The 19,221-nt window shown below is 35.6% G+C and overlaps 2 protein-coding genes across 10 annotated transcripts; one reads left to right on the forward strand and one right to left on the reverse strand.

The window, feature by feature from the left end:
* Positions 1-10,205: 10,205 nt before the first annotated feature.
* LOC112004814 (leucine-rich repeat receptor protein kinase HPCA1) lies at positions 10,206-12,417 on the forward strand (the record flags this gene model as incomplete). The annotated part of the gene is given in 6 exon segments (XM_065779611.1): positions 10,206-10,439; positions 10,691-10,913; positions 11,196-11,258; positions 11,349-11,485; positions 11,766-11,985; positions 12,182-12,417. Coding segments are annotated over 6 exon segments (1,113 nt in total), but the record flags the coding sequence as incomplete, so codon positions are not given.
* Positions 12,418-12,858: 441 nt separating this feature from the next.
* LOC112007031 (leucine-rich repeat receptor protein kinase HPCA1) lies at positions 12,859-18,977 on the reverse strand. 9 transcript variants are annotated; one of them, XM_065779688.1, is made up of 12 exons: positions 18,872-18,977; positions 18,638-18,747; positions 17,443-17,537; positions 17,270-17,341; positions 16,788-16,862; positions 16,620-16,691; positions 16,238-16,399; positions 16,083-16,157; positions 15,323-15,394; positions 15,150-15,221; positions 14,960-15,028; positions 12,859-14,695 (listed from the first exon to the last, which is right to left on the reverse strand). In XM_065779688.1, exons 1-12 carry the CDS (start codon positions 18,921-18,923, stop codon positions 14,386-14,388), a joined length of 1,236 nt encoding a protein of 411 aa, XP_065635760.1. In that variant the 5' UTR covers positions 18,924-18,977; the 3' UTR covers positions 12,859-14,385. The 9 variants fall into 9 exon arrangements, with proteins under 9 accessions (XP_065635760.1, XP_065635766.1, XP_065635765.1 ...); XM_065779694.1 differs by having other exon boundaries at positions 17,443-17,560; positions 18,886-18,975; XM_065779693.1 differs by having other exon boundaries at positions 17,443-17,560; positions 18,852-18,957.
* Between the last annotated feature and the right edge of the window lie 244 nt (positions 18,978-19,221).

Raw genomic sequence — 19,221 nt, forward strand, 5'->3', positions numbered from 1 at the left:
ATCAGAGTCTAAACAAGTGAGAAAATGCTTAAGAGGCATTTTATCAAACATCTAGTGTACACACTATGAACAACAATGTAAAACAATGCATGAACATCATTAAATCCACCCTTAATTCATGTTCTTTTTGCCACAAGGGGCCAACATCCAGAGCAAATCATCAAAAAAAACCAAACCCATACAAAAATTTGACAAAAATTAAGTTTCCCCAACCCCTATGTTGAAAATCCCAACTAAGAGTACAAAAATTCTCCAAAACATAATTTAATGATCAAAATCAAAGAAAAGAGTTTAGAATTATCTTAGAGATATTAATAGAATGAAAAACCAATCAAATTGATTAGGTTTTGATGTAAAAATATTGAAAGAGGAGTTAAAGAGAGGATAGGAGAGGTTTAAAAATAGATTTCCCACGAAAAGCCCTTTAAAAAAGCAATTTATGGGCGTTTTGCAACTGGCGAGTCGCGAGATGAGTCGCGAGTGAGGTGCAAAACTATTCTGTGTAAACTCGTGACTAGATCTTGTGATTGGGCGAGTAGCCAAAACAAGTAGTCAAAATTTGCTACCCGCGAGAGTAGTCAGAATGAGTAGCCAAAAATTCTGACACTTGTTTTTCAACACAAAACATGTTTAAATAATAAAAAACAAAGTAAGCACTAAACATAAACACAAAGAGTGATAAAAATCACTTCCAAATACATATAAAATGATCGAAAATCTTAATTGTTTGATCTATATATAGTTGAGCACACACACATCACATTTAAACAAGTACAATTGATCGAACAAATGAATAACGCATTCATTGAACATTAGGCATGTGTGTTGTGTTTGTATATCAAATGTGGAATAGTCCTTAGTCTAGAGTAAAGTTTCAATAATCAATTCAATCAAGTCATACACAACTAGTACTAAGTCAAGTGGTTTATCTCAATTATAGAAATGGACATATATGACCTCCCACAAGAAAATGATTACATATCTTTAAAGCTTTTTGTTTAGCTTCTTTACAATTCATAAAATTTGATCATTTTTTTTATCTTTACATCTCTTTTTGAGATTGATGCCTGAAATTTTTTATATTTCAATTTTATGAACAAGCTTTTAGCTTTTTCGACACCATACATTTTCATATAAGTCGCTTTCCCTTTTTCCTAGTCGAATACTAGTATGTGCAACAACTTTTGCAGCTCATTATCTCTTTTCATTTTGAGATTTACATTGGATGAGCTCTTTAAGAAAAAAAATATAAAAGAGTGGGAAGATATATAAGCATAAGTCTACACATGCATTAAAACCAACATGACTATTGACTAAATCATTCATGATAAGTTTGAATATCGATTTACAACAATCACATATAGATATCAAGATTTTTCTCACAAAGATAGATGTGTATGCAGACAAGCTAAGCTCATAAATGCACTAAGCCATTTGTATGAAGGTACAAGGTCAAACTCACATGAGATATGTGCTCAAACATATACGATCAAACTTTTTAAAATTTTCACTTTTTATGTAGTTTTGGATTTTTTTTTTTTTTTTTACTCATACAAAACTAAAACATAAAAGTAAGATAAAAAAACAAAACAATGCGTACAAATAAAGGCAAGATGCACAAAATGCATAAAGATATGACATTTAATGCATGAAGGGTCCTAAGAATTAGATCAAGGACCAAAAGAGTAAAAACTCAACCATAGGAACCCTTCCTCATCCAAATGGAACAATTGTTTGGAATGAGTGTCTTATGAGAAGAGAAACAAGAGTTGGAAGAATGAGACCAGAGATACACATAGATAATGAGTGAAGAGCATTAAACACTTTCTTTAACAACATGCTATTTTCACTTAAATCCAGTTTACCATTTTTAGCACAACTTCCATGAAGTTCAAGTTTCTCTTTTCTTTTGATTCTTTTAAAAGTATGAAACTTAGAGTAATGAGGTCTTAGATGACCAAAGACATCACAATGATGACAAATAATGTGTTTAGGTCTACTAGGCTTTTTGAGAAGGGATCTAACAACATGGTTTTGTTCTCTCTTCAATTTATGACATTGAAGTCTTATATGACTAATCACACCACAGTGTTAGTAAGTTGGAACAAACTTAGATCCATCCAAAGCCTTAGATTGAGACCTAAACGGAGGCTTTGACTTAATAGTCTTTCTCTCCACCTTTTGGTTTCTTTTATGTGGAGGAATGTACTCCGATTTCTCTTTTGAGGTAGAACACACAATAGGCACAAAATCGAATACCACAACATGATTACAACAAATATTTTCATCATTTTTATCAATAAGTTCAGCAATCAAACACTTGGCATGCATCTTAAGAGATTTATTTTCACATTTTAGATCATCAACAAGTTTGTTAGACAAAACAAATTTAGCATCCAAGTCCATATTCAAACATTCAAACTCTTTTAGCTTTTCAAGAGAATTTTTAGCAAGTTTCTTATATTTCTCAATCAATTTGTCGGATTCATTGAGCTTAGCAATCAAATCATCATTTTCACAAAATAACTTGCTCAAATCTTTTGGGAACTTCTTAGCCTTTTTCTTCAAGATTTTGTTATTTGGAATATCAACAACACCTAATGATTCAAGTAACATGTCATCACAATCATGAGGATAGATACTCATAGAGGCATTTTCACAAACACGTGGCATGCTACAATCATCAACAACCAAGGAAGCATATAAATCACTATCCATGACAACAAGCACAAGGGGTCAAGGATCACACTTAGGTATTTAAACCGCAACAAGTGTACCCGCTCTGATACTAATTGAATGTTCAAAATGTGTGAAAAACACCTATAAACGTTTAGACCTCTAAATTAGAAATTACCAATTCAAGCTTATAATCAAACAATATATGTGCGAAATATGAAGATAAGCTAAAACAAAGTTAGTAAAACAATCTAAACCGAAAATAATTACAACCACATTAGTAATTAAAAGGTAAAGATTAAGGGAAGAGAGATGCAAACATAAAGACAACACAGTGATGTGTTATCGAAGAGGAAACTGAAGTTCTCAGCATAAAACCTCTCCGCTGCCCTCCAAGCGGACAATAATCCACAAGAGAATAAAGTTGGGATACATGAATAGTAGAAGACCCTCCAAGCCTAATCTATCCAGTGCACCTAAGCCCTCCAAGCTTCTTACTGCAACATGGTTACGCCGAACCTTGTCTTCTCTAATTTACCAGATCCCGCAATCACCCATTGCATCAACCAAAATGAATTAGTCCCTTTTGAATTGCTTCCTAAGCACTAAAAAAGTCTTATTTCAGATATGGGTATGGTGAGATAAGGATTTGGCTAATGTACCTCTCAAGGATATATCAATGGAGAGGGTGAAAGTAGAGAAATTTGGAGAATCAAAGGATGAAAATTGTGGATGAGTCAATCTTATTTTTAATTGAATGTTCAAATAGTGTGTAAAACACCTATGAACGTTTAGACCCTCAATTCACAAATTACCAATTCAAACTTATAATCAAATAATATATGTGCGAAATATGAAGATAAGCTAAAACAAAGTTGGTAAAACAATATAAACTGAAAATAATCACAACCATAGCAATAATTAAAAGGTAAAGATTAAGGGAAGAGAGATGCAAATACAAAGATAACACAGCGATGTGTTATCGAAGAGGAAACCGAGGTCCTTAGCGTAAAACCTCTCTGCCGCCTTCTAAGTGGTAAATAATCCACTAGAGAATAAAGTTGGAATACATGTGTTAGATTTTAAAGACTTAGGATTTTATGTATTTAGAACTCTAATGTGTATTGTTGGCAAACCATGATCAAAACAGGTTGTTAGTCTTGTTTAGACTTGCTCAAAGTGTGGGCATTTTATGTAAAGTTGGAATCGAGTGGCTACAGAAATATTAGTGACTTTCAGCCTGGCTCGATCGATCGAAAATTACTCGATCGATCGAATCTCAGTCAGAACGTTTTTCTGCAAAATTTTTCAACTTAGCCCAAGCCCATTAAGGATTAGGGTTTCAGATATACTTCTCCTACTATATAAAGGAAACCCTAACCACGTTTTTAGAGTAGCTCTAGATGCTCCTATTGCTTATATTTTGTGGTTTGTATGAATCTCTTGTGAGATCCTTGAGGAGCTTTCCTTCACATAAACTTAGAGTTTTCAAGGTAGAGATATTATCAACACCTTGATGATCAACTCAGTTGCTGCTATAGAAGTTTAAAGAAACGCAAGCAGGAGTGCTTGTACTTGATTGGAGAATCCAAGAAACAATGAGTAGATGGATTCGGATCTTGTACGTGGTCGTGTCAGTAAGTTCTACTAGTGGGTAGCATTAGGAAGTCAAGTGTGGGTGCTTGTAAGTCCTTTTGTATAAACTTCGATTCTTTCATATAGTGGATTCAAGTTTACCTTGAGGATAGCTACCCTATGTTTTTTACCGGTTTGGTTTTCCTAGGTGATCATATCTTTGTGTTTTTTATATTTCCGCTGCTTTATATCTTGATATGATTATTTGATTGTGTTAACCTAGATTTGCATAATTTGACTAAATTAATCACTTGGATAATAAACTAGGTTAATCCAATTGTTGTGTTTTAAGGGGTCTAAAAACCTAACAACATGAATATCAAAAGACACTCCAAGCCTATTCTACCCAGTGCACCTAAGCCCTCCAAACTTCTTACTCCAACAGGGTTACATCGAACCTTGTCTTCTCTAATTTACCGGATCCCGTAATCGCCCATTGCATCAACCAAAATGAATTGGTTCCTTCTGAACTGCTTCTCAAGTACCAAAAAAGCCTTCTCATAGATATGAGTATGGTGAGATAAGGATTTGGCTAATGTACCTCTTAAGGATATATCAATGGAGAGGGTAAGAGTAGAGGAATTTAGAGAATCAAAGGATGAAGATTGTGGATGAGTCAATCTTGTTTTTCTCTAGGATTTCTCTCTCAAAATTCTCTCTTTAAACTCTTTACAATACTTGGGTATGAGGGTCTATATATAGTAGGGTGTGTATGAAATGTGAAGAGTCAGTTTTGTAACAAATAGAGTGGTTTAGCGACTTGAGTCGCGACTGGAATGAGTTGTGAGCTAACAACCTGGCCAGATTGGAAGTTTTGTCCTGTAGTGCAACAGCTGGTGTGACTCTTTAACTCTCTTGCGTGCTTCACACTTGTGCCACTTTTGGCGACTCGCCAGTCGTGAGATTCAGTCACAAGATCCAATCGCGAGGCCCGCCCTTCTTGAGTGCACACTCTTGAGTTTTTTTTCACACTCTCTCACACACTACCCTTACATAATTTCCACATAAATAAAAGATTTCTAAATGCTGAATTACAAGCAAATTTGGCATGGAATAAAACCAACAAAATGATTGAATAAATTCAACCTTACAGTTCCCATTTACTCCTACCTCTTTATCTACACATCCTTGAAAGGTTTTTAGCCCAAATACTTACTTCACTCATTCTAAATGTTGAAAGAAGTTTTGGTGCCTATGGGATGCATTGGAAGAAGCCATTGAGTGGCGGATGCAATCGGGCGAAATTATGGGATCCGTATAACTAGTGAAGACAAGACTCTAAAAAGTCCGTTGGTAGCTAGAGCTTGGAGAGCTCAAGTACATTAGGTAGATTAGGCTTAGGGGTTCTTTTTTATATTCGTATACTTCAACTTATTCACTAGTGGATCAATTTCGGCTCGGAGGGTCACAGAGAGGTTTTTTGCCGAGTACTTCTCTCTTCAATAGCACATCTCGGTATTATCTTGTATTTGCATTTCTCTTCTCTACTTTTTAAACTTTACATTTATCGCTTATTTTACTTGCTTATGCATTAGAGTAGTGTTCCGGTTTATTGTGTATCTTTTACTCTTGTTCTGCATTTAGTTAAGTTATAGTAAAAGCACTTAAGCCGTAATTTAAAATTGGAGATCTAAACAAACATTAGTGTTTCTACACTAATTGAACTTTCAATAGTAAACTAGAGTATGTGACGGTGACCAGGCTAGGATTATTTGTAATTTTACAACATAAAATAAGTTTCTTAATTTGAAGAGTAATTTGATAATTTTTTCAAAAGGTTGATAGATGCATATATTAAAAATGTATGATTGTGTTTGGCTGTTGAACATGGACTATATAATAAGGTTAGTGTTTTTCGGGTTGTTCCAATAAGAATTTTTTTTTTTTTTTTTTTTTGAGAATCTAGATCCAAAGGTCAAGTTTATTTCATAAAAGATCAAAGACTACAAAGCATCACGAGTCACTAGAGGAGCTATATCATCAGGACAGGATTCAATCCAAACATATAGCTCACTATCATAAATAGCTTTCCTGGCAAGAAAATGAAATAATCTTCAAATATTACAAAACAAACCTACAGGGCTCTTAGCTCTCTTATATTGTTTGGAAACAACCCTTTGTGATATTAGGATGTGAGACAACCAAAATGAAAAATAAACAAGTGAAAGTGAAAAGGTATTATACAGAAGACAAGGGAACTTTGCATATACTACCTTCGTCCTAGTTTGTTTGTTCTCTATTCCATTTTGAGATGCCCGAAAATATTGTCCTATTTCTAAAAATAAAAATTATTAGTTTACTAACATTTCTATTATACCCCTACTTTATTTTCAAAACTATTTGAAATGAAAACTAACTAATATCTAAAAAAATCAATTTAATTGGGGTACCTTTTTAGTTGTCTCATTAAAAATAACTCTTTTTTAAAAAACTGATAAATTTATTTAAGGGTAGTTTTGTAAACTTATATATTTTAATAAGGCAGACAAGACAATAAATAATGTTCCCTTAAAAAGTTTGACTTTTCAAACATGACAAACAAATTGGGACGGAGGGAGTATATGACAATGTGGTTGGAAAATATTAATTTTTTACTCATACAATTAAAATTATGTAGGTATAACATGCACTGTCATTCTTTAGAGTGCAAGTTCCTTTTAGCCTCAAATGAATAATCTGTTTGTATTAGCTTTGACTACTCAGTAATTGGTTGCACGGATTGTGCCAAGTACACATTCAAAGGTACAGGTAATGGATATGATAGTTTTAGCAAGTTGTAGGTTTTTCTAATTTAAAATAAGTGCCCCATAATTATTAATTTGTTAGTCCTTATCACGTAAAGTATCATCCTTCAAGAAAGGAATATTCACCTTCTTTATTTATTTATTTATTTTTTGCTGGGTAAGTGTTTATTCAGGGGATCGAACCCTCGAGCTAAGGGTAACATGAGGTACCAGGTACCACCTAGGCTACAAGGCCCGGTAGTGAATATTCACCTTCTTTAACTTTTACACAAAATTGTCTCTATAATCTAACAAGTTGAAAACTTGATCATTAATTCATCAGCTATTTGTTCCACAGTAAATAATGTAAAATAAATACAATAAGAGCATCCACAGCAGTTGTGTTAAAATTTATGCCATTTTGTCATACGAAAGACTTACTTTATTATTTTATCACATCATTTTATAACATCCAATTTATCAGATGTTTTATTATTCAATTTTATACATTAAAATAATATTTACTACACATTAAAATAATATATTATCTTCTCCCTATCATCACCATCAACAACAACAACCCACACCCACAGATCAACCGCCATAACCCACAACCACCGGCCACCCCCACAGATCAACCACCACCACCAATATCAACCACTGCTACCAAAAAAAAAAAAAAAAAAAAAAAAAAAAAACTCAAACAAACACTACACAGCCACAAGGCCCACAACCATCGGCCACCCCTATAGATCAACCACCGACCAAGCCACAAATCACATTTCACACAACCCAAACACACGAAATCTAGCAAACAACCACCATGATGCCCACGCCAATGACCAACAGATCTCATAGCCGATGACCCATGCCGGTCTGAGACCCACGAACCCACCAAATCACAAAATCAAATCACTCCACTGAAATCAAACCACAAAACCCACCAAAATCATATCACACTTGCCGAACCACCATCACCCAAACCCACGAAATCAACCCAGACTCACACTTGTCGAACAGCCAAACCATGAAATCAACCTAGACCCATGAAATCACGAACAATGACGATCCACCACCACCCACGAAATCAACTCGACCCACAAAGAAAGATCAACAATCAAAGAAAGAGAAAGAGGAGACACAGACAGAGACGGAGAGGTGGAGAGAGAAAGAGAGAAGAGAAAAGAATAAAGTGAAGAAAGAGGAGAGAGAAAAGAGAATAAAAAATTAATAAAACTTATACCATTTTCGACTATACCGTTGCAAATTTGCAACGATACTGTTCATATGTGGCATAATTTTTGGCATTTGGAACATCTGATAAAGCTCCGTTTTTGTGTTTGGTGTGCTAAATGTGCAAAAAATTTAGCATTTAGCACATTTAGCACATCTGATACAAGTGCTCTAATGATGCATGTATTTCAATTATGTAAATTGGTGATTTCCAACTAGCCTTTGTTGGCTTCAATTTCATGCCAAATTTGGTTGTAATCCAGTCAATCATTTCCCTGTATCTATGTGGGTTTAATTGTAAAGGATGAGTGTGAAAGATTGGTGAAGAATCAAGCATGCAATGAAGATCAGTGCAGATTTGCAACTAGCTCGCGAGTAAAGCAACCCGCGAAAAGGTCACGTATAAAGCACAAGACTAGAACATAAAGAGTCAAGCCAGCTTGTCATTTCGCGAGTACTTCGCGAGAAAGGCCATCTCGTGAGGTACCCGCGAAACTCTCTGTTTGGCAAAAATGAGAAGTGTTTAACTAAATTCTTTACACACACTATATATACCCTCGTTACCCATGAAATTGTAAGGAATACTTTTCAGAGAGAAAACCCTAGCAAAACACTTGAGAGTTAGAAATTGTCATATCCACAATCGTCTCCACAAATTCTCTTGGTTTTCCTCTACTCTTACCTCTTCATCTATACATCCTTGGGAAGTTCTTAGCCCAAACACTTACCTCACTCATTCTGAGTGTTGAGAGAAGTTTTGGTGCTTTTGAGAAGTATTGGAAAAAGTCATTAAGTGGTAGATGCAATCGGGCAGAATTACGAGATTCAGAAAGCTAGTGAAGACAAGACTCCGAGAAGTCCGTTGATAGCTGGAGCTTAGAGGGCTCAAGTACATTAGGTAGATTAGGCTTGAAGGGTCTTTTTGATATTTGTGTACTCTAACTTATTCACTAGTGGATTGGTTTTGACTTCACGAAGAGGTTTTTGCCAAGTTCTTCGGTTTCCTCTGCGATATCACGTCTCGATGTTATCTTGTATTTGCATTTCTCTTCCCTACTCTTTAAGCTTTACTTTTATTGCTCATTGTGACTTGCTTATGGCTTAGAGTAGTGTTTCCGGTTTATTGCGCTTCATTTACTTTTGTTCCGCACTTAAATAAGTTAAACTAAAAGCAAGTAAGCTATAATTTAAAATTGAGAGTCTAAACAAGCATTAGTGTTTTTACACTAATTCAACTTTCAAATTACAATTTTGCTTCTTTATCATGTGAAGCAAACAAGCATCACAGTATCTTCTTGCTAGCTATCCAACACAATTAAAGCAGCCAATTAGCAGAAGCTCAAATGTAAAAAGGATACTCACTGATGGTCTGTCTTTGAAGTTGGAAAACTCCCACTGTACTCAAAGCCCTCATTGCTGTAAGGATGGCTTGAGTTCCCCTTACTTACATCCTCATAACTGGCTGAAGTGGATGCAGATTCAGCATTGGGGTTCAAACCAACCATTTGCATTATGTTCTCAATCTCCTTCACCACATCACCCATTGTCGGCCTGTTGCTTCCTGATTCTTCAACACACCTCATTGCTAGGTCCACGAACTTCTCCAGACCTTTCAGTGATGTTTGCAAACCAATGGTAGGGTCTAGAATTTCTTGAAGGTTGTATAGATCTTTCGTTCTATCAATTGCTGTTTGTACCACTCTTACAATATATTTCCCCCTTTCAATTGGCATTCTTGCAGTTATCAGCTCCAGCATTAGCACTCCAAAGCTATATACATCACTCTTTTCAGTCAATTGCTGAGTCATGTAATACTCAGGATCCATGTACCCCTACACCATTATAGAAATCAAGTCACAGTGTTAGAGGTTTTTTTTAATAAATAATAATTTTTATTGAGCTAAAAAAAAAAAAAAAAAAATCGCCCACGTATACTAGATGTATTCAACAACAACGATCTGGAGCTCGATCGATGCGGGGAGGCAGAGCGATCGGAGCTCGATCGATGCGAGGAGGCAGAGCGATCTGGAGCTCGATGCGTGGAGGCAGAGCGATCGGAGTTTCTTTCTCGCTGCGTGGATCGGACTGGGTTCTTGGAGTGGATCGGACTGCGTCGATCGGACTGGGTTCTGCGACTGGATCGGACTGGGTTTTGGGACTGGATCGGACTGCGTTCTTGCTGGGTTCTTGCTGCGTTCTGGGTTTCTCTTTTTTTTTTGGTGGATCGGAGGTTGTTCTGGCTTTGTTTTTTTTTTTTTTGGATCGGACTGCTGCGTCTGGGTTTCTTTTTTTTTTTTTTTTGCGTTCTTGGCTGTTGTTCGTGTTGTTGCTGGTTTTCGTTCTCACCAAGTGCAGCGGCTCTCTTTCTTTTCTGCGTGTCTGTGTTGTTGTGTGAGACCCGGAAATGGTTTGAAGGTAAATAGGAGAAANACAAACTGCCTGTGGATTCAGTTTCCATAAGTAACCTCTTCAAAGACTCATCTGAGAACCTTGAAATGAGCATACAAGTCTTCCCATATGGTCAAGATCGTTTCAATCGAACAGGAATATCTAACATTGGGTTTGTGCTTAGCAACCAGACATTTAAGCCTCCAGATAAATTTGGACCCTTCTATTTTAAGGCTATGCCATATGGACCCTTTTCAGGTAACTTCCAATTTGCATTCTATATTAAAAAGTAATACATGCAATACTTGCCTTTTCTTATTGTGATGCATCTCTTAAAAAAGAAATTGATACAATGATAGCTTCATCTTATTATGACCTCTCTCTCTCTCTCTCTCTCTCTCTCTCTCTCTCTTTCTTTCTCTCTTGCACATGTGCATCATTTAGAGGAATACACAGAGTCAAAAAAGCAGTCAAGCATAGGCATTATTATTGGAGCAGCAATTGGTGGCACTGTCCTATTGCTTCTATTACTCTTAGCAGGGTTTTATGCATTCCACCAAAAAAGAAGAGCAGAAAGAGCTTCTGATCAATTACACCCTTTTGGTAAGATAACTATGACATAAATTTTGTACTTAAGAGCTATTAATACAGAATTGTAAGGGATATAATCACTTTCACACCATACAAATGCAGCACGCTGGGATCCAAATAATGGCAGTGGTGGCGTTCCTCAGTTGAAAGGAGCAAGATGTTTCTCTTTTGAAGAGCTTAAGAAGTACACCAACAAGTTTTCTGAAGAAAATTCTATTGGATCTGGGGGTTATGGAAAGGTTTAAATATGAATACTCTCTCTAGAATATTGGTTGTTCACGAAAGTTCCAAGAATATATAAGATTTTTTAAATTTTATAACAAGAAATGTTTTTCACTTAATGCAATTTGTTCTGTTCTTCCGCCACTTCAAATGTTTAATTTCCTTTACAAAATCTTTTCCTTTTTATCCCCATATATATATATATATATATAAATCTTTTCCTTTACAATGAAGTTTTGAATTATTCCTATCGATAAATTGTGTTACCAAACGTCTAATCTGTCAACATTACTACAGGTTTATCTGGGGACCCTTCACACTGGTCAACTGATTGCCATCAAACGAGCTCAGAAAGAATCAATGCAGGGTGGCCTTGAGTTCAAAACTGAGATTGAACTTCTGTCAAGGGTTCATCATAAGAATCTTGTTAGCCTTGTTGGTTTTTGTTTCGATCAAGGTGAACAAATGCTTGTATATGAGTATGTTTCAAATGGATCTTTAAAGGATAACCTTTCAGGTACTTCAACCACTATTAAAATGGCTTTCAGTAAGTTTTTTTAATACTTCAACAATGTGCCTTCCTCCAGAGACAATATTAGAGGAAAACATATGTCATAACTTTGATAGCTTCTTTCCAGGAAATGTAAATTATCATGTAGATAATGCTGACAATTTTTCATTAACATTTAATGAGATAGCTGTTCTTTATGCAGGGAAGTCAGGATTCAGGTTGGATTGGATGAGGAGACTAAAAATAGCACTTGGTGCAGCTAGAGGCCTGGCCTATCTTCATGAACTTGCTAACCCTCCTATTATACATAGGGACATTAAGTCAACCAACATTCTCCTAGATGAACACTTAAATGCAAAAGTTTCTGATTTTGGACTGTCTAAGCCTATGGGCGAAGGAGAAAAGGGCCATGTCAGCACTCAAGTTAAAGGCACAATGGTCAGTGGAAAATCATTTTGCAAAACTTTTTTAGTGAAAGAAAATAAGCATCAAAAGCTTATAATAATCTGGCTACATTTAGTAATGGAAGAATCAAATCAAGACTTTTGCACAAAATTGTCCCATTGTCAGGGTACCTGATCCTTTTGTTGACTTGGATGTCAGTTGTATGACGGTATTCACTATGTTAGGGGTTTATCATTTTATTAATATTTGTAATTTGTGTGTTTGATTTTATTGGTCCCTAGTTGTTGTTGTTTTTTTTTTTTTTGGATGAACGGATTGTTGTTGCGGGAATTTATTGTGGTTGTTGTTGTTGTTGTTGTTGTTGTTGTTGTTGTTGCGGTGTTGTGTTGTTGCTGGAATTTGTTGTTGAATTGAGTGTGATGTTGAAATTTTTTGTAATAAAAATTTGTCTGGAATCTGGATGTTGAGAAAAAATGTGAAAAATTTTCCGGAAAATAGCATTTTTAGAATACATCCAAACACATGAAAATATTTTCCACAACAATTTTCATAATTCAACCAAACACTTAAAAATATTTTCCTTTTCCGGAAAATAACATTTCCGGAAAATATGTATTTTCCGGAAAACGTTTTACACGAAACAAACACAGCCTTAAAGGTTGAATATTGATACCAAATACTTTAAACCTTTATCTATAAATGAAAATTTTCTTGAATACATTCACACACACACACATAAAAACACACAAAAGCACCACTGGTTTCACATGCAGGGGCCCAAGAAGGACCATGGTCTGTCTTGCTAACAACATTAACTTAAAAGACGAGACCAGATTAGGGACCCTCTTAGTGCCCGTAATGGGGGTGGATTATGAAGGACTGAAGGATGAAGTGATCTTGGAGTCACACATCTCCTAGAGAAGCACATGGGGATGTGCTTATAAGGGGTAATCTGCCTTTCATGTGTAAAGGTATTTTCTCCCACTGTTGTGTGCTTTGGGAGGGGGGAGAACAAAACCGTGAGGGTCTGAGAACCAAAGCAAACAATGTCTACAAAGTTGGAGTGGGGTCATTACACTTGCTCTTTTTTTCGTTTTTTTATTTTTTTTAGGTGACCCACTTGGTCAAAATTACAAAGAGATGCAACATGGCAATCTAAACCACACTAGAAAGATGTGAAATATATATTTTTTTTTTAACTTAATTATTTATTTAAGGGGAGGATAGTGAGCATATGTTCATATTACAAGAACATATGCTATTTATGGTGAAGATTTTAATAGAAATCCAGCTGTATATATCAGTTCAAGAATATATTGGCTGGTATGACTGTAGAGGTTGTTGAGCAGAGTTTACAATTAAATGGATGAACTGAAAGCCAGTAGCATTTTCTAGAATGTTTCATTATCAACACATAATATGTAATACCCCGGATTATGTGGATTAGATTGGTTAAGTATGTCTTGCGTGGGAGTTTGTTGAGTCCCACATTAGGTGTTTACTAGGTCAAATTGGGCTATATAAACTGTTGAATATTGCCTCAAATTCCTAATTAGTTTTGGTTTGGGTTTCCTTGGTGTAGAAGGAAAGGTTTTTTGTTGGTGTGGAAGACAAGGATTCTCCTTGTCATAGAAGGAGAAGTATTCCTTATTAAAGAAGTAATGGGAATTACTTGTCCATTAAGGAATAGAATTGAAGCTTTATAAATAGGCATTGTTGTAAAGGGTTTGGTGACTTTTGCCCAAGGTTCTTCCATGTGGGGAGAGGTGAAAAACTCCTAGAAGAACATGTTGGGCTCATAAATAAGCATTGTAATCTGTATCGTTGATAGTGGATATTTTTGTTGGTGTTGCCGTTGGATGTAGAACCAAATTAAATATTGGTGTCTCTTGTGAATGTTTTATTTTCTTGTTCATGAGAATGCGCTTCTGCTAGTCCCAAATCGCAATAATTAATGTTAGAGCTTCCGTAGTTGCACAACATAAATAACTAAGAGGAGCCTCAATTGTGATAGACTAGTTCTTTTAGGGTATAGAATAGATGTGACTGGTGCTTTCTTTGGGTACTTACATAATTAGTCAAAAAAAAGTCCATGCATTGTGTCGATGAAAATAGTGGTGGGTATTGTTGAGAGGGCATCAAATGAGATACGATATAACAAATATCTACAAATCTGCCAGAAACTAGAAATAGCTGCAGGCTGCAGATGAGGACTAAGTAGACGAAAATGAAACTTACATTGTCGTCAAAGACTAAGGATGACATCCATGGAGGAAAGTCAGACTCATCGAAACTATTGTTGCTCATATCCCTGCAGAATACACTTACAATCTCAACAAAAAAACATATTGATAGCAGTAATATTAAATAAATTTAACCAAGAAAAATGAAGATGGAAAATAGTATCCACTTTGGAGTTAAAAAGAAAGGATAAATACATCAACAACGACAAAGGCCTTAGTCCCAAAAAATAGGATAATTAACTGATCATAAATTATAATGGTCTGACACTACTCACTTACCCCTGCAACACAAATGAAATTCATAGTCTTTTAGTAATATTATTGCAACTTACACATATTGGAGTTTGTTCATGCCAGTAAGGTCAGGTATAGGACCAGTCAGCTTATTGTTGGACAAGTACCTGAACAAAGAGCATCAACAGCTCTATTTGTAAAGTGAAATTTCCCGCAAAAGATTATTTAAAAAAAAAAAAAAAATTCATTATAAGTGCTGTATTTGATATGTCTATCATCTTTACTTACAGCTCGCCAACATTTACAAGATTATTGAGGTTCAAAGGTACGGGCCCACTTAATGAATTCCTATCAAAGCGTCTGTAGCCAAAACAAGATACTCAGTACAATAACTCGAAAGAGGTTCACAGCTCCAACAATCTTAGACTGAATTCACTTTAGCATGTGAGCTAGATACTCACATCACCTCCAAATGCGTCACAGATACAAGGGTTTCAGGAATGTTGCCGGTGAGAAAATTGCTGCCAAGAAGCCTGTAGGGAGGGGCAGGGGTAGAAAATAACTACTAAATTGACAGCGTTTTGCTATACAATTGAGAATTTCAAAGTGAACTTCTTAGCTTCTATATCAAAGACATTTGAGTTCATATTTGGCATTAGAGGTGGAGACTCTGAAAGTGAAAACAATGTTGTGTGTGTAACCAAATAATAGTGGTTTGTGAAAAATAGAGAAAACAATTACACAGGAATACAAAGATTTACGTGGTTTGGCTTAGGCCTGTGTCCATGGGTGGCATCTAGGAGAAAGTTTCACTAAGAAAATAGGGATATTACAAAGGTGCCACAAAAGCATGCTCACAAACCAAAACCTTAAATACACACAAATAACTCTCTATCTCAAACATCAAAGAATAGAGAAACACCTATTCTCCACATATAAAACATGAAAATGGATGTAAAAAAGTGGATGTAAAAAAACAAGTGTGAGAGTATCATTGCCCTAGATTATCTATAACCCAAGTCAACTATGTGAAAGTCCGGTTAACACCTTTGAACATGAAGTACACACAATTGAATTCAAGCCATACATGCAAAAAACAAAAACATAACCAAAGAGAGGTCTGTTAGACATATTTCAAATGTCATATATGAAGTTTCATAAAGCTTGCAACATAGCTGTACCGACAAATTCCAGACAATGGCTCTGATTCAAGAAGCTTACAAATGTTTCAGAACCATATTTGAGCTGAAAAGTTTAGATGGAATTTCGCCTGAGAAATTATTCTTTTCGAGATGGCTGTCGATGAAAGAATCTTAGATTGTGATTAATTGGAGAAAATGAACTATTTAGCTTGAAATTACATAGACTTGACATACAAGTGCTTTGCCTTAACTAGCATATCGAGACCAAGTGTATTCCCTTCAGAGACTGGTAGAGGTCCATCAAGCTGGTTTTCAGCTAGGTCTAGCCAATAAAGGTTGGAAAGACGACCAATAGAAGTAGGAATACGTCCACGGAAGTTATTATTATTCAGGGATCTGCATTGATAGAGAATGAAAAGTTCAGAAAATTCAGTGTCCATTGGCTCAAAAATGAAACTGTAATAGATATAGCTTCATATGGGAGATTTACAAGATGCAAAAATAGATCCTTCATCCCGAACACTGTGCAAAATGGATGATAACTTAAGAGACATAAGTAATTGCAGACATGCATTAAAAATTAAAACAATAGTAGAAAACCAAGTCAAAGCCCTACAGAATAGTTAGCCGCTGTAGATTTCCTATTGTGTCTGGAATAGAGCCAGAGAAACTGCAACCGATCAAGTTTCTGGTGTGCAAGCAAAAAGCAACAGGTTAACAGCAAGGATTTAAAACACAAGTTTAGTATGAGCTAATCCTCTGACAGCAATTGATATTTCCTTACAGGTTTATTAGGTTCAATAAATTCCCAATTGAACTTGGAAGTGGTCCTGTTATGTTCTGGTTGTAAGAGAGATCCCTGTGTGTTTTTTTTTTTTTTTTTTTTTTTTATACTGATAATTAGGAATGAACTTGCAGATGACTGACTGAAGAAGCAACTAGTGAATACTGCATCATATAATGGAGTAATTGATTTCATCTATTTGTGAAATAAAACAAAACATAAAATTTCGTAGTCACTATATTTATGATAATAATCCCATGAAATAGTTGATTTCTGGGATGCATGTCTCAAAGATAAAGGGCTCCCAAGCATGAGGTACGTGCTGCCTCAGATGTTGTTGAGCATTGAATCTTTAAACATCTGAGTACTGAAAGCCTATGAAAACAGATGGTAGCCAAGTTTTTCCTCAACACAATAGTTAAATTGGATTACCATAAAACCAGAAGCAGCCAAGTGCAAATAAAAGCAAATAAATGACCTACAAAGTCTGCAACTCAGACAACTGGCTGATCTCACTAGATAGTTTCCCCATCAAATTCATGCTTGTCAATATTCTGGAATAAAGAACAGTCACATTAATATATATATATATATATAAATAAAAAAGAACGGACAGAATTAAAAACCTTAAAAAATCATTATAGGGTGAAATTACAAGGAGGTCACACGCGAATTGGTGCACCTAATCCCTTCCCAATTGTCACAAGGATCAGCACTACCCTTCCAATTTGGTGTGTTCTTCAACTCTTCCTGGAGAGACAGTAGACCATTAGCTGCAGCAAAAATTATAAAACAGTATTAATAATTGAATCACCAAAAAGGGTGGTGGAATAGAAACAATATGAATAGTCAAATAAAAATATACAAGGATTATATATATTTTTGGATGATAAGTTACACATGTAATTATGGGAGAAGGAAGTGCCATTTGAGGTGGACTTCATTAGCAAGCATTATATTTGAATATGTCCTAAACTGAGAGGAGGATTAGGACTAGCCTTATTCCATTTTAGGCAAGCAATTTTCAGGACATGGTCGCAATATACTGTTATTTCAGCAACACAAAGAACAAAAATAAAGCCCCATCCAAGAGATGATTTTCTTATCAAGGTTGACAGAGTACTTTCCAATTCCAAGTGCTGCAAATTAACTCAAAGTACCTAAACCATTATATCATGGGTATGTAACTTGAATCAAACTATACAACACAATCAAATCTTAACTTATGAGTGCTACCAGATAAATGTGCACTGTGCCTGTAGAAGAGGGAATGTGTCAATCTATTGTCATATGCAGTTAATGGAACAAAGGGTAGGCACTGATCCATAACCTTCACACTGGAGATCATTGATAATCACCTAACAAAAGCAGTAACCCTCCGTGTGCTGTGGAGGAATTGCACATCGCGCATGAACCACATGTTGTAAACATGTTAGCCCTTTATTGTGCTAAAATCAAGGGATCCTCATAGGTAAACTCGTGTGTGTGTGTGTGTGTATACAGAGTTTGTATAGCATCTCATTGTACAGAAATTGGAAAAGATAGACAGAGGCTGAGTACCAAGCCCTTGCCAGTACAATTTAGAACAATTTTGTTCTTTCTCCATCTGCTTACTACAACAAGAACAAATGAAAATTCATCCCAGGTGGGTCAAATTATTGTCCGAAGGTCACCAAACTGAATGTATTTTTCAGTTTTGTTGAGAATGATTAAATTATTAAGGAGAAGAAATTTCAAGAATCAAAAATCCAATTTATAGTCTTTGCCATGTTTCTGTCTCAGCAATTTATTCACATATGATAACAAGGAAAAAATGATTAACAAAGAAAGAAAAAGGAGAATGAACTTACAGTCGTCGTTGGCTGTGAGTGGTATAAGCAAATATTGCATGAAAAGCAGCAGCAGCAGCAGCAGCAGAGTTCCTGTTCTTCCACCCATTTGGCTTCACAGTTCAAAGTCACTGAATTGAATAAGGAATGATAATAAATCATGTAAATCCATATGAGGTAAGATTGATACTAAAAAAAGGCGAAGTTGCAGAAGTAGTGATTACAAGTACAACACATTAATTACGACACAACTACCAGTGTCCACTGACCGACTTAAGTGCTGGTACTTAAATATATAAATCATCATAAATGATAACTCCTTGAGACCACAGGCTTATTATATGGAGATATAATAGGGGACCGTGACCTTGACCTTTTTCTCAGAAATATCTAATAACGTGAATAGGAGGGAAGAGGCCAGGGAAGTTGAAAATGACAAATTTCCATTTCTAGCTTTAGACTTTAGGCTTTAGCCTCTCCTCTTCTCTTTAGCTTTTTCTGTTTCCAATTAATTAATTAATGACTGGAACTGCATGGGGTTTGTCTTTTGTTGATATTCATACGTTTATTATCATTCGTATCCAATTGCGCATGCGTCGTCTTCT

Source organism: Quercus suber, unplaced genomic scaffold (assembly GCF_002906115.3).
Source record: "Quercus suber isolate HL8 unplaced genomic scaffold, Cork oak 2.0 scaffold_215, whole genome shotgun sequence".
NCBI lineage: Eukaryota > Viridiplantae > Streptophyta > Magnoliopsida > Fagales > Fagaceae > Quercus > Quercus suber.

Coding starts and splice junctions, on each gene's coding strand:
- LOC112007031 (XM_065779688.1), bottom strand. CDS start 18,923: ATGATGATTTATATATTTAAGTACCAGCACTTAAGTCGGTCAGTGGAC. Junction 16,692..16,787: donor TTATTGAACCTAATAAACCT/GTAAGGAAATAT, acceptor CTTGCACACCAG/AAACTTGATCGGTTGCAGTT. Junction 15,029..15,149: donor CTTGTAAATGTTGGCGAGCT/GTAAGTAAAGAT, acceptor CTCTTTGTTCAG/GTACTTGTCCAACAATAAGC.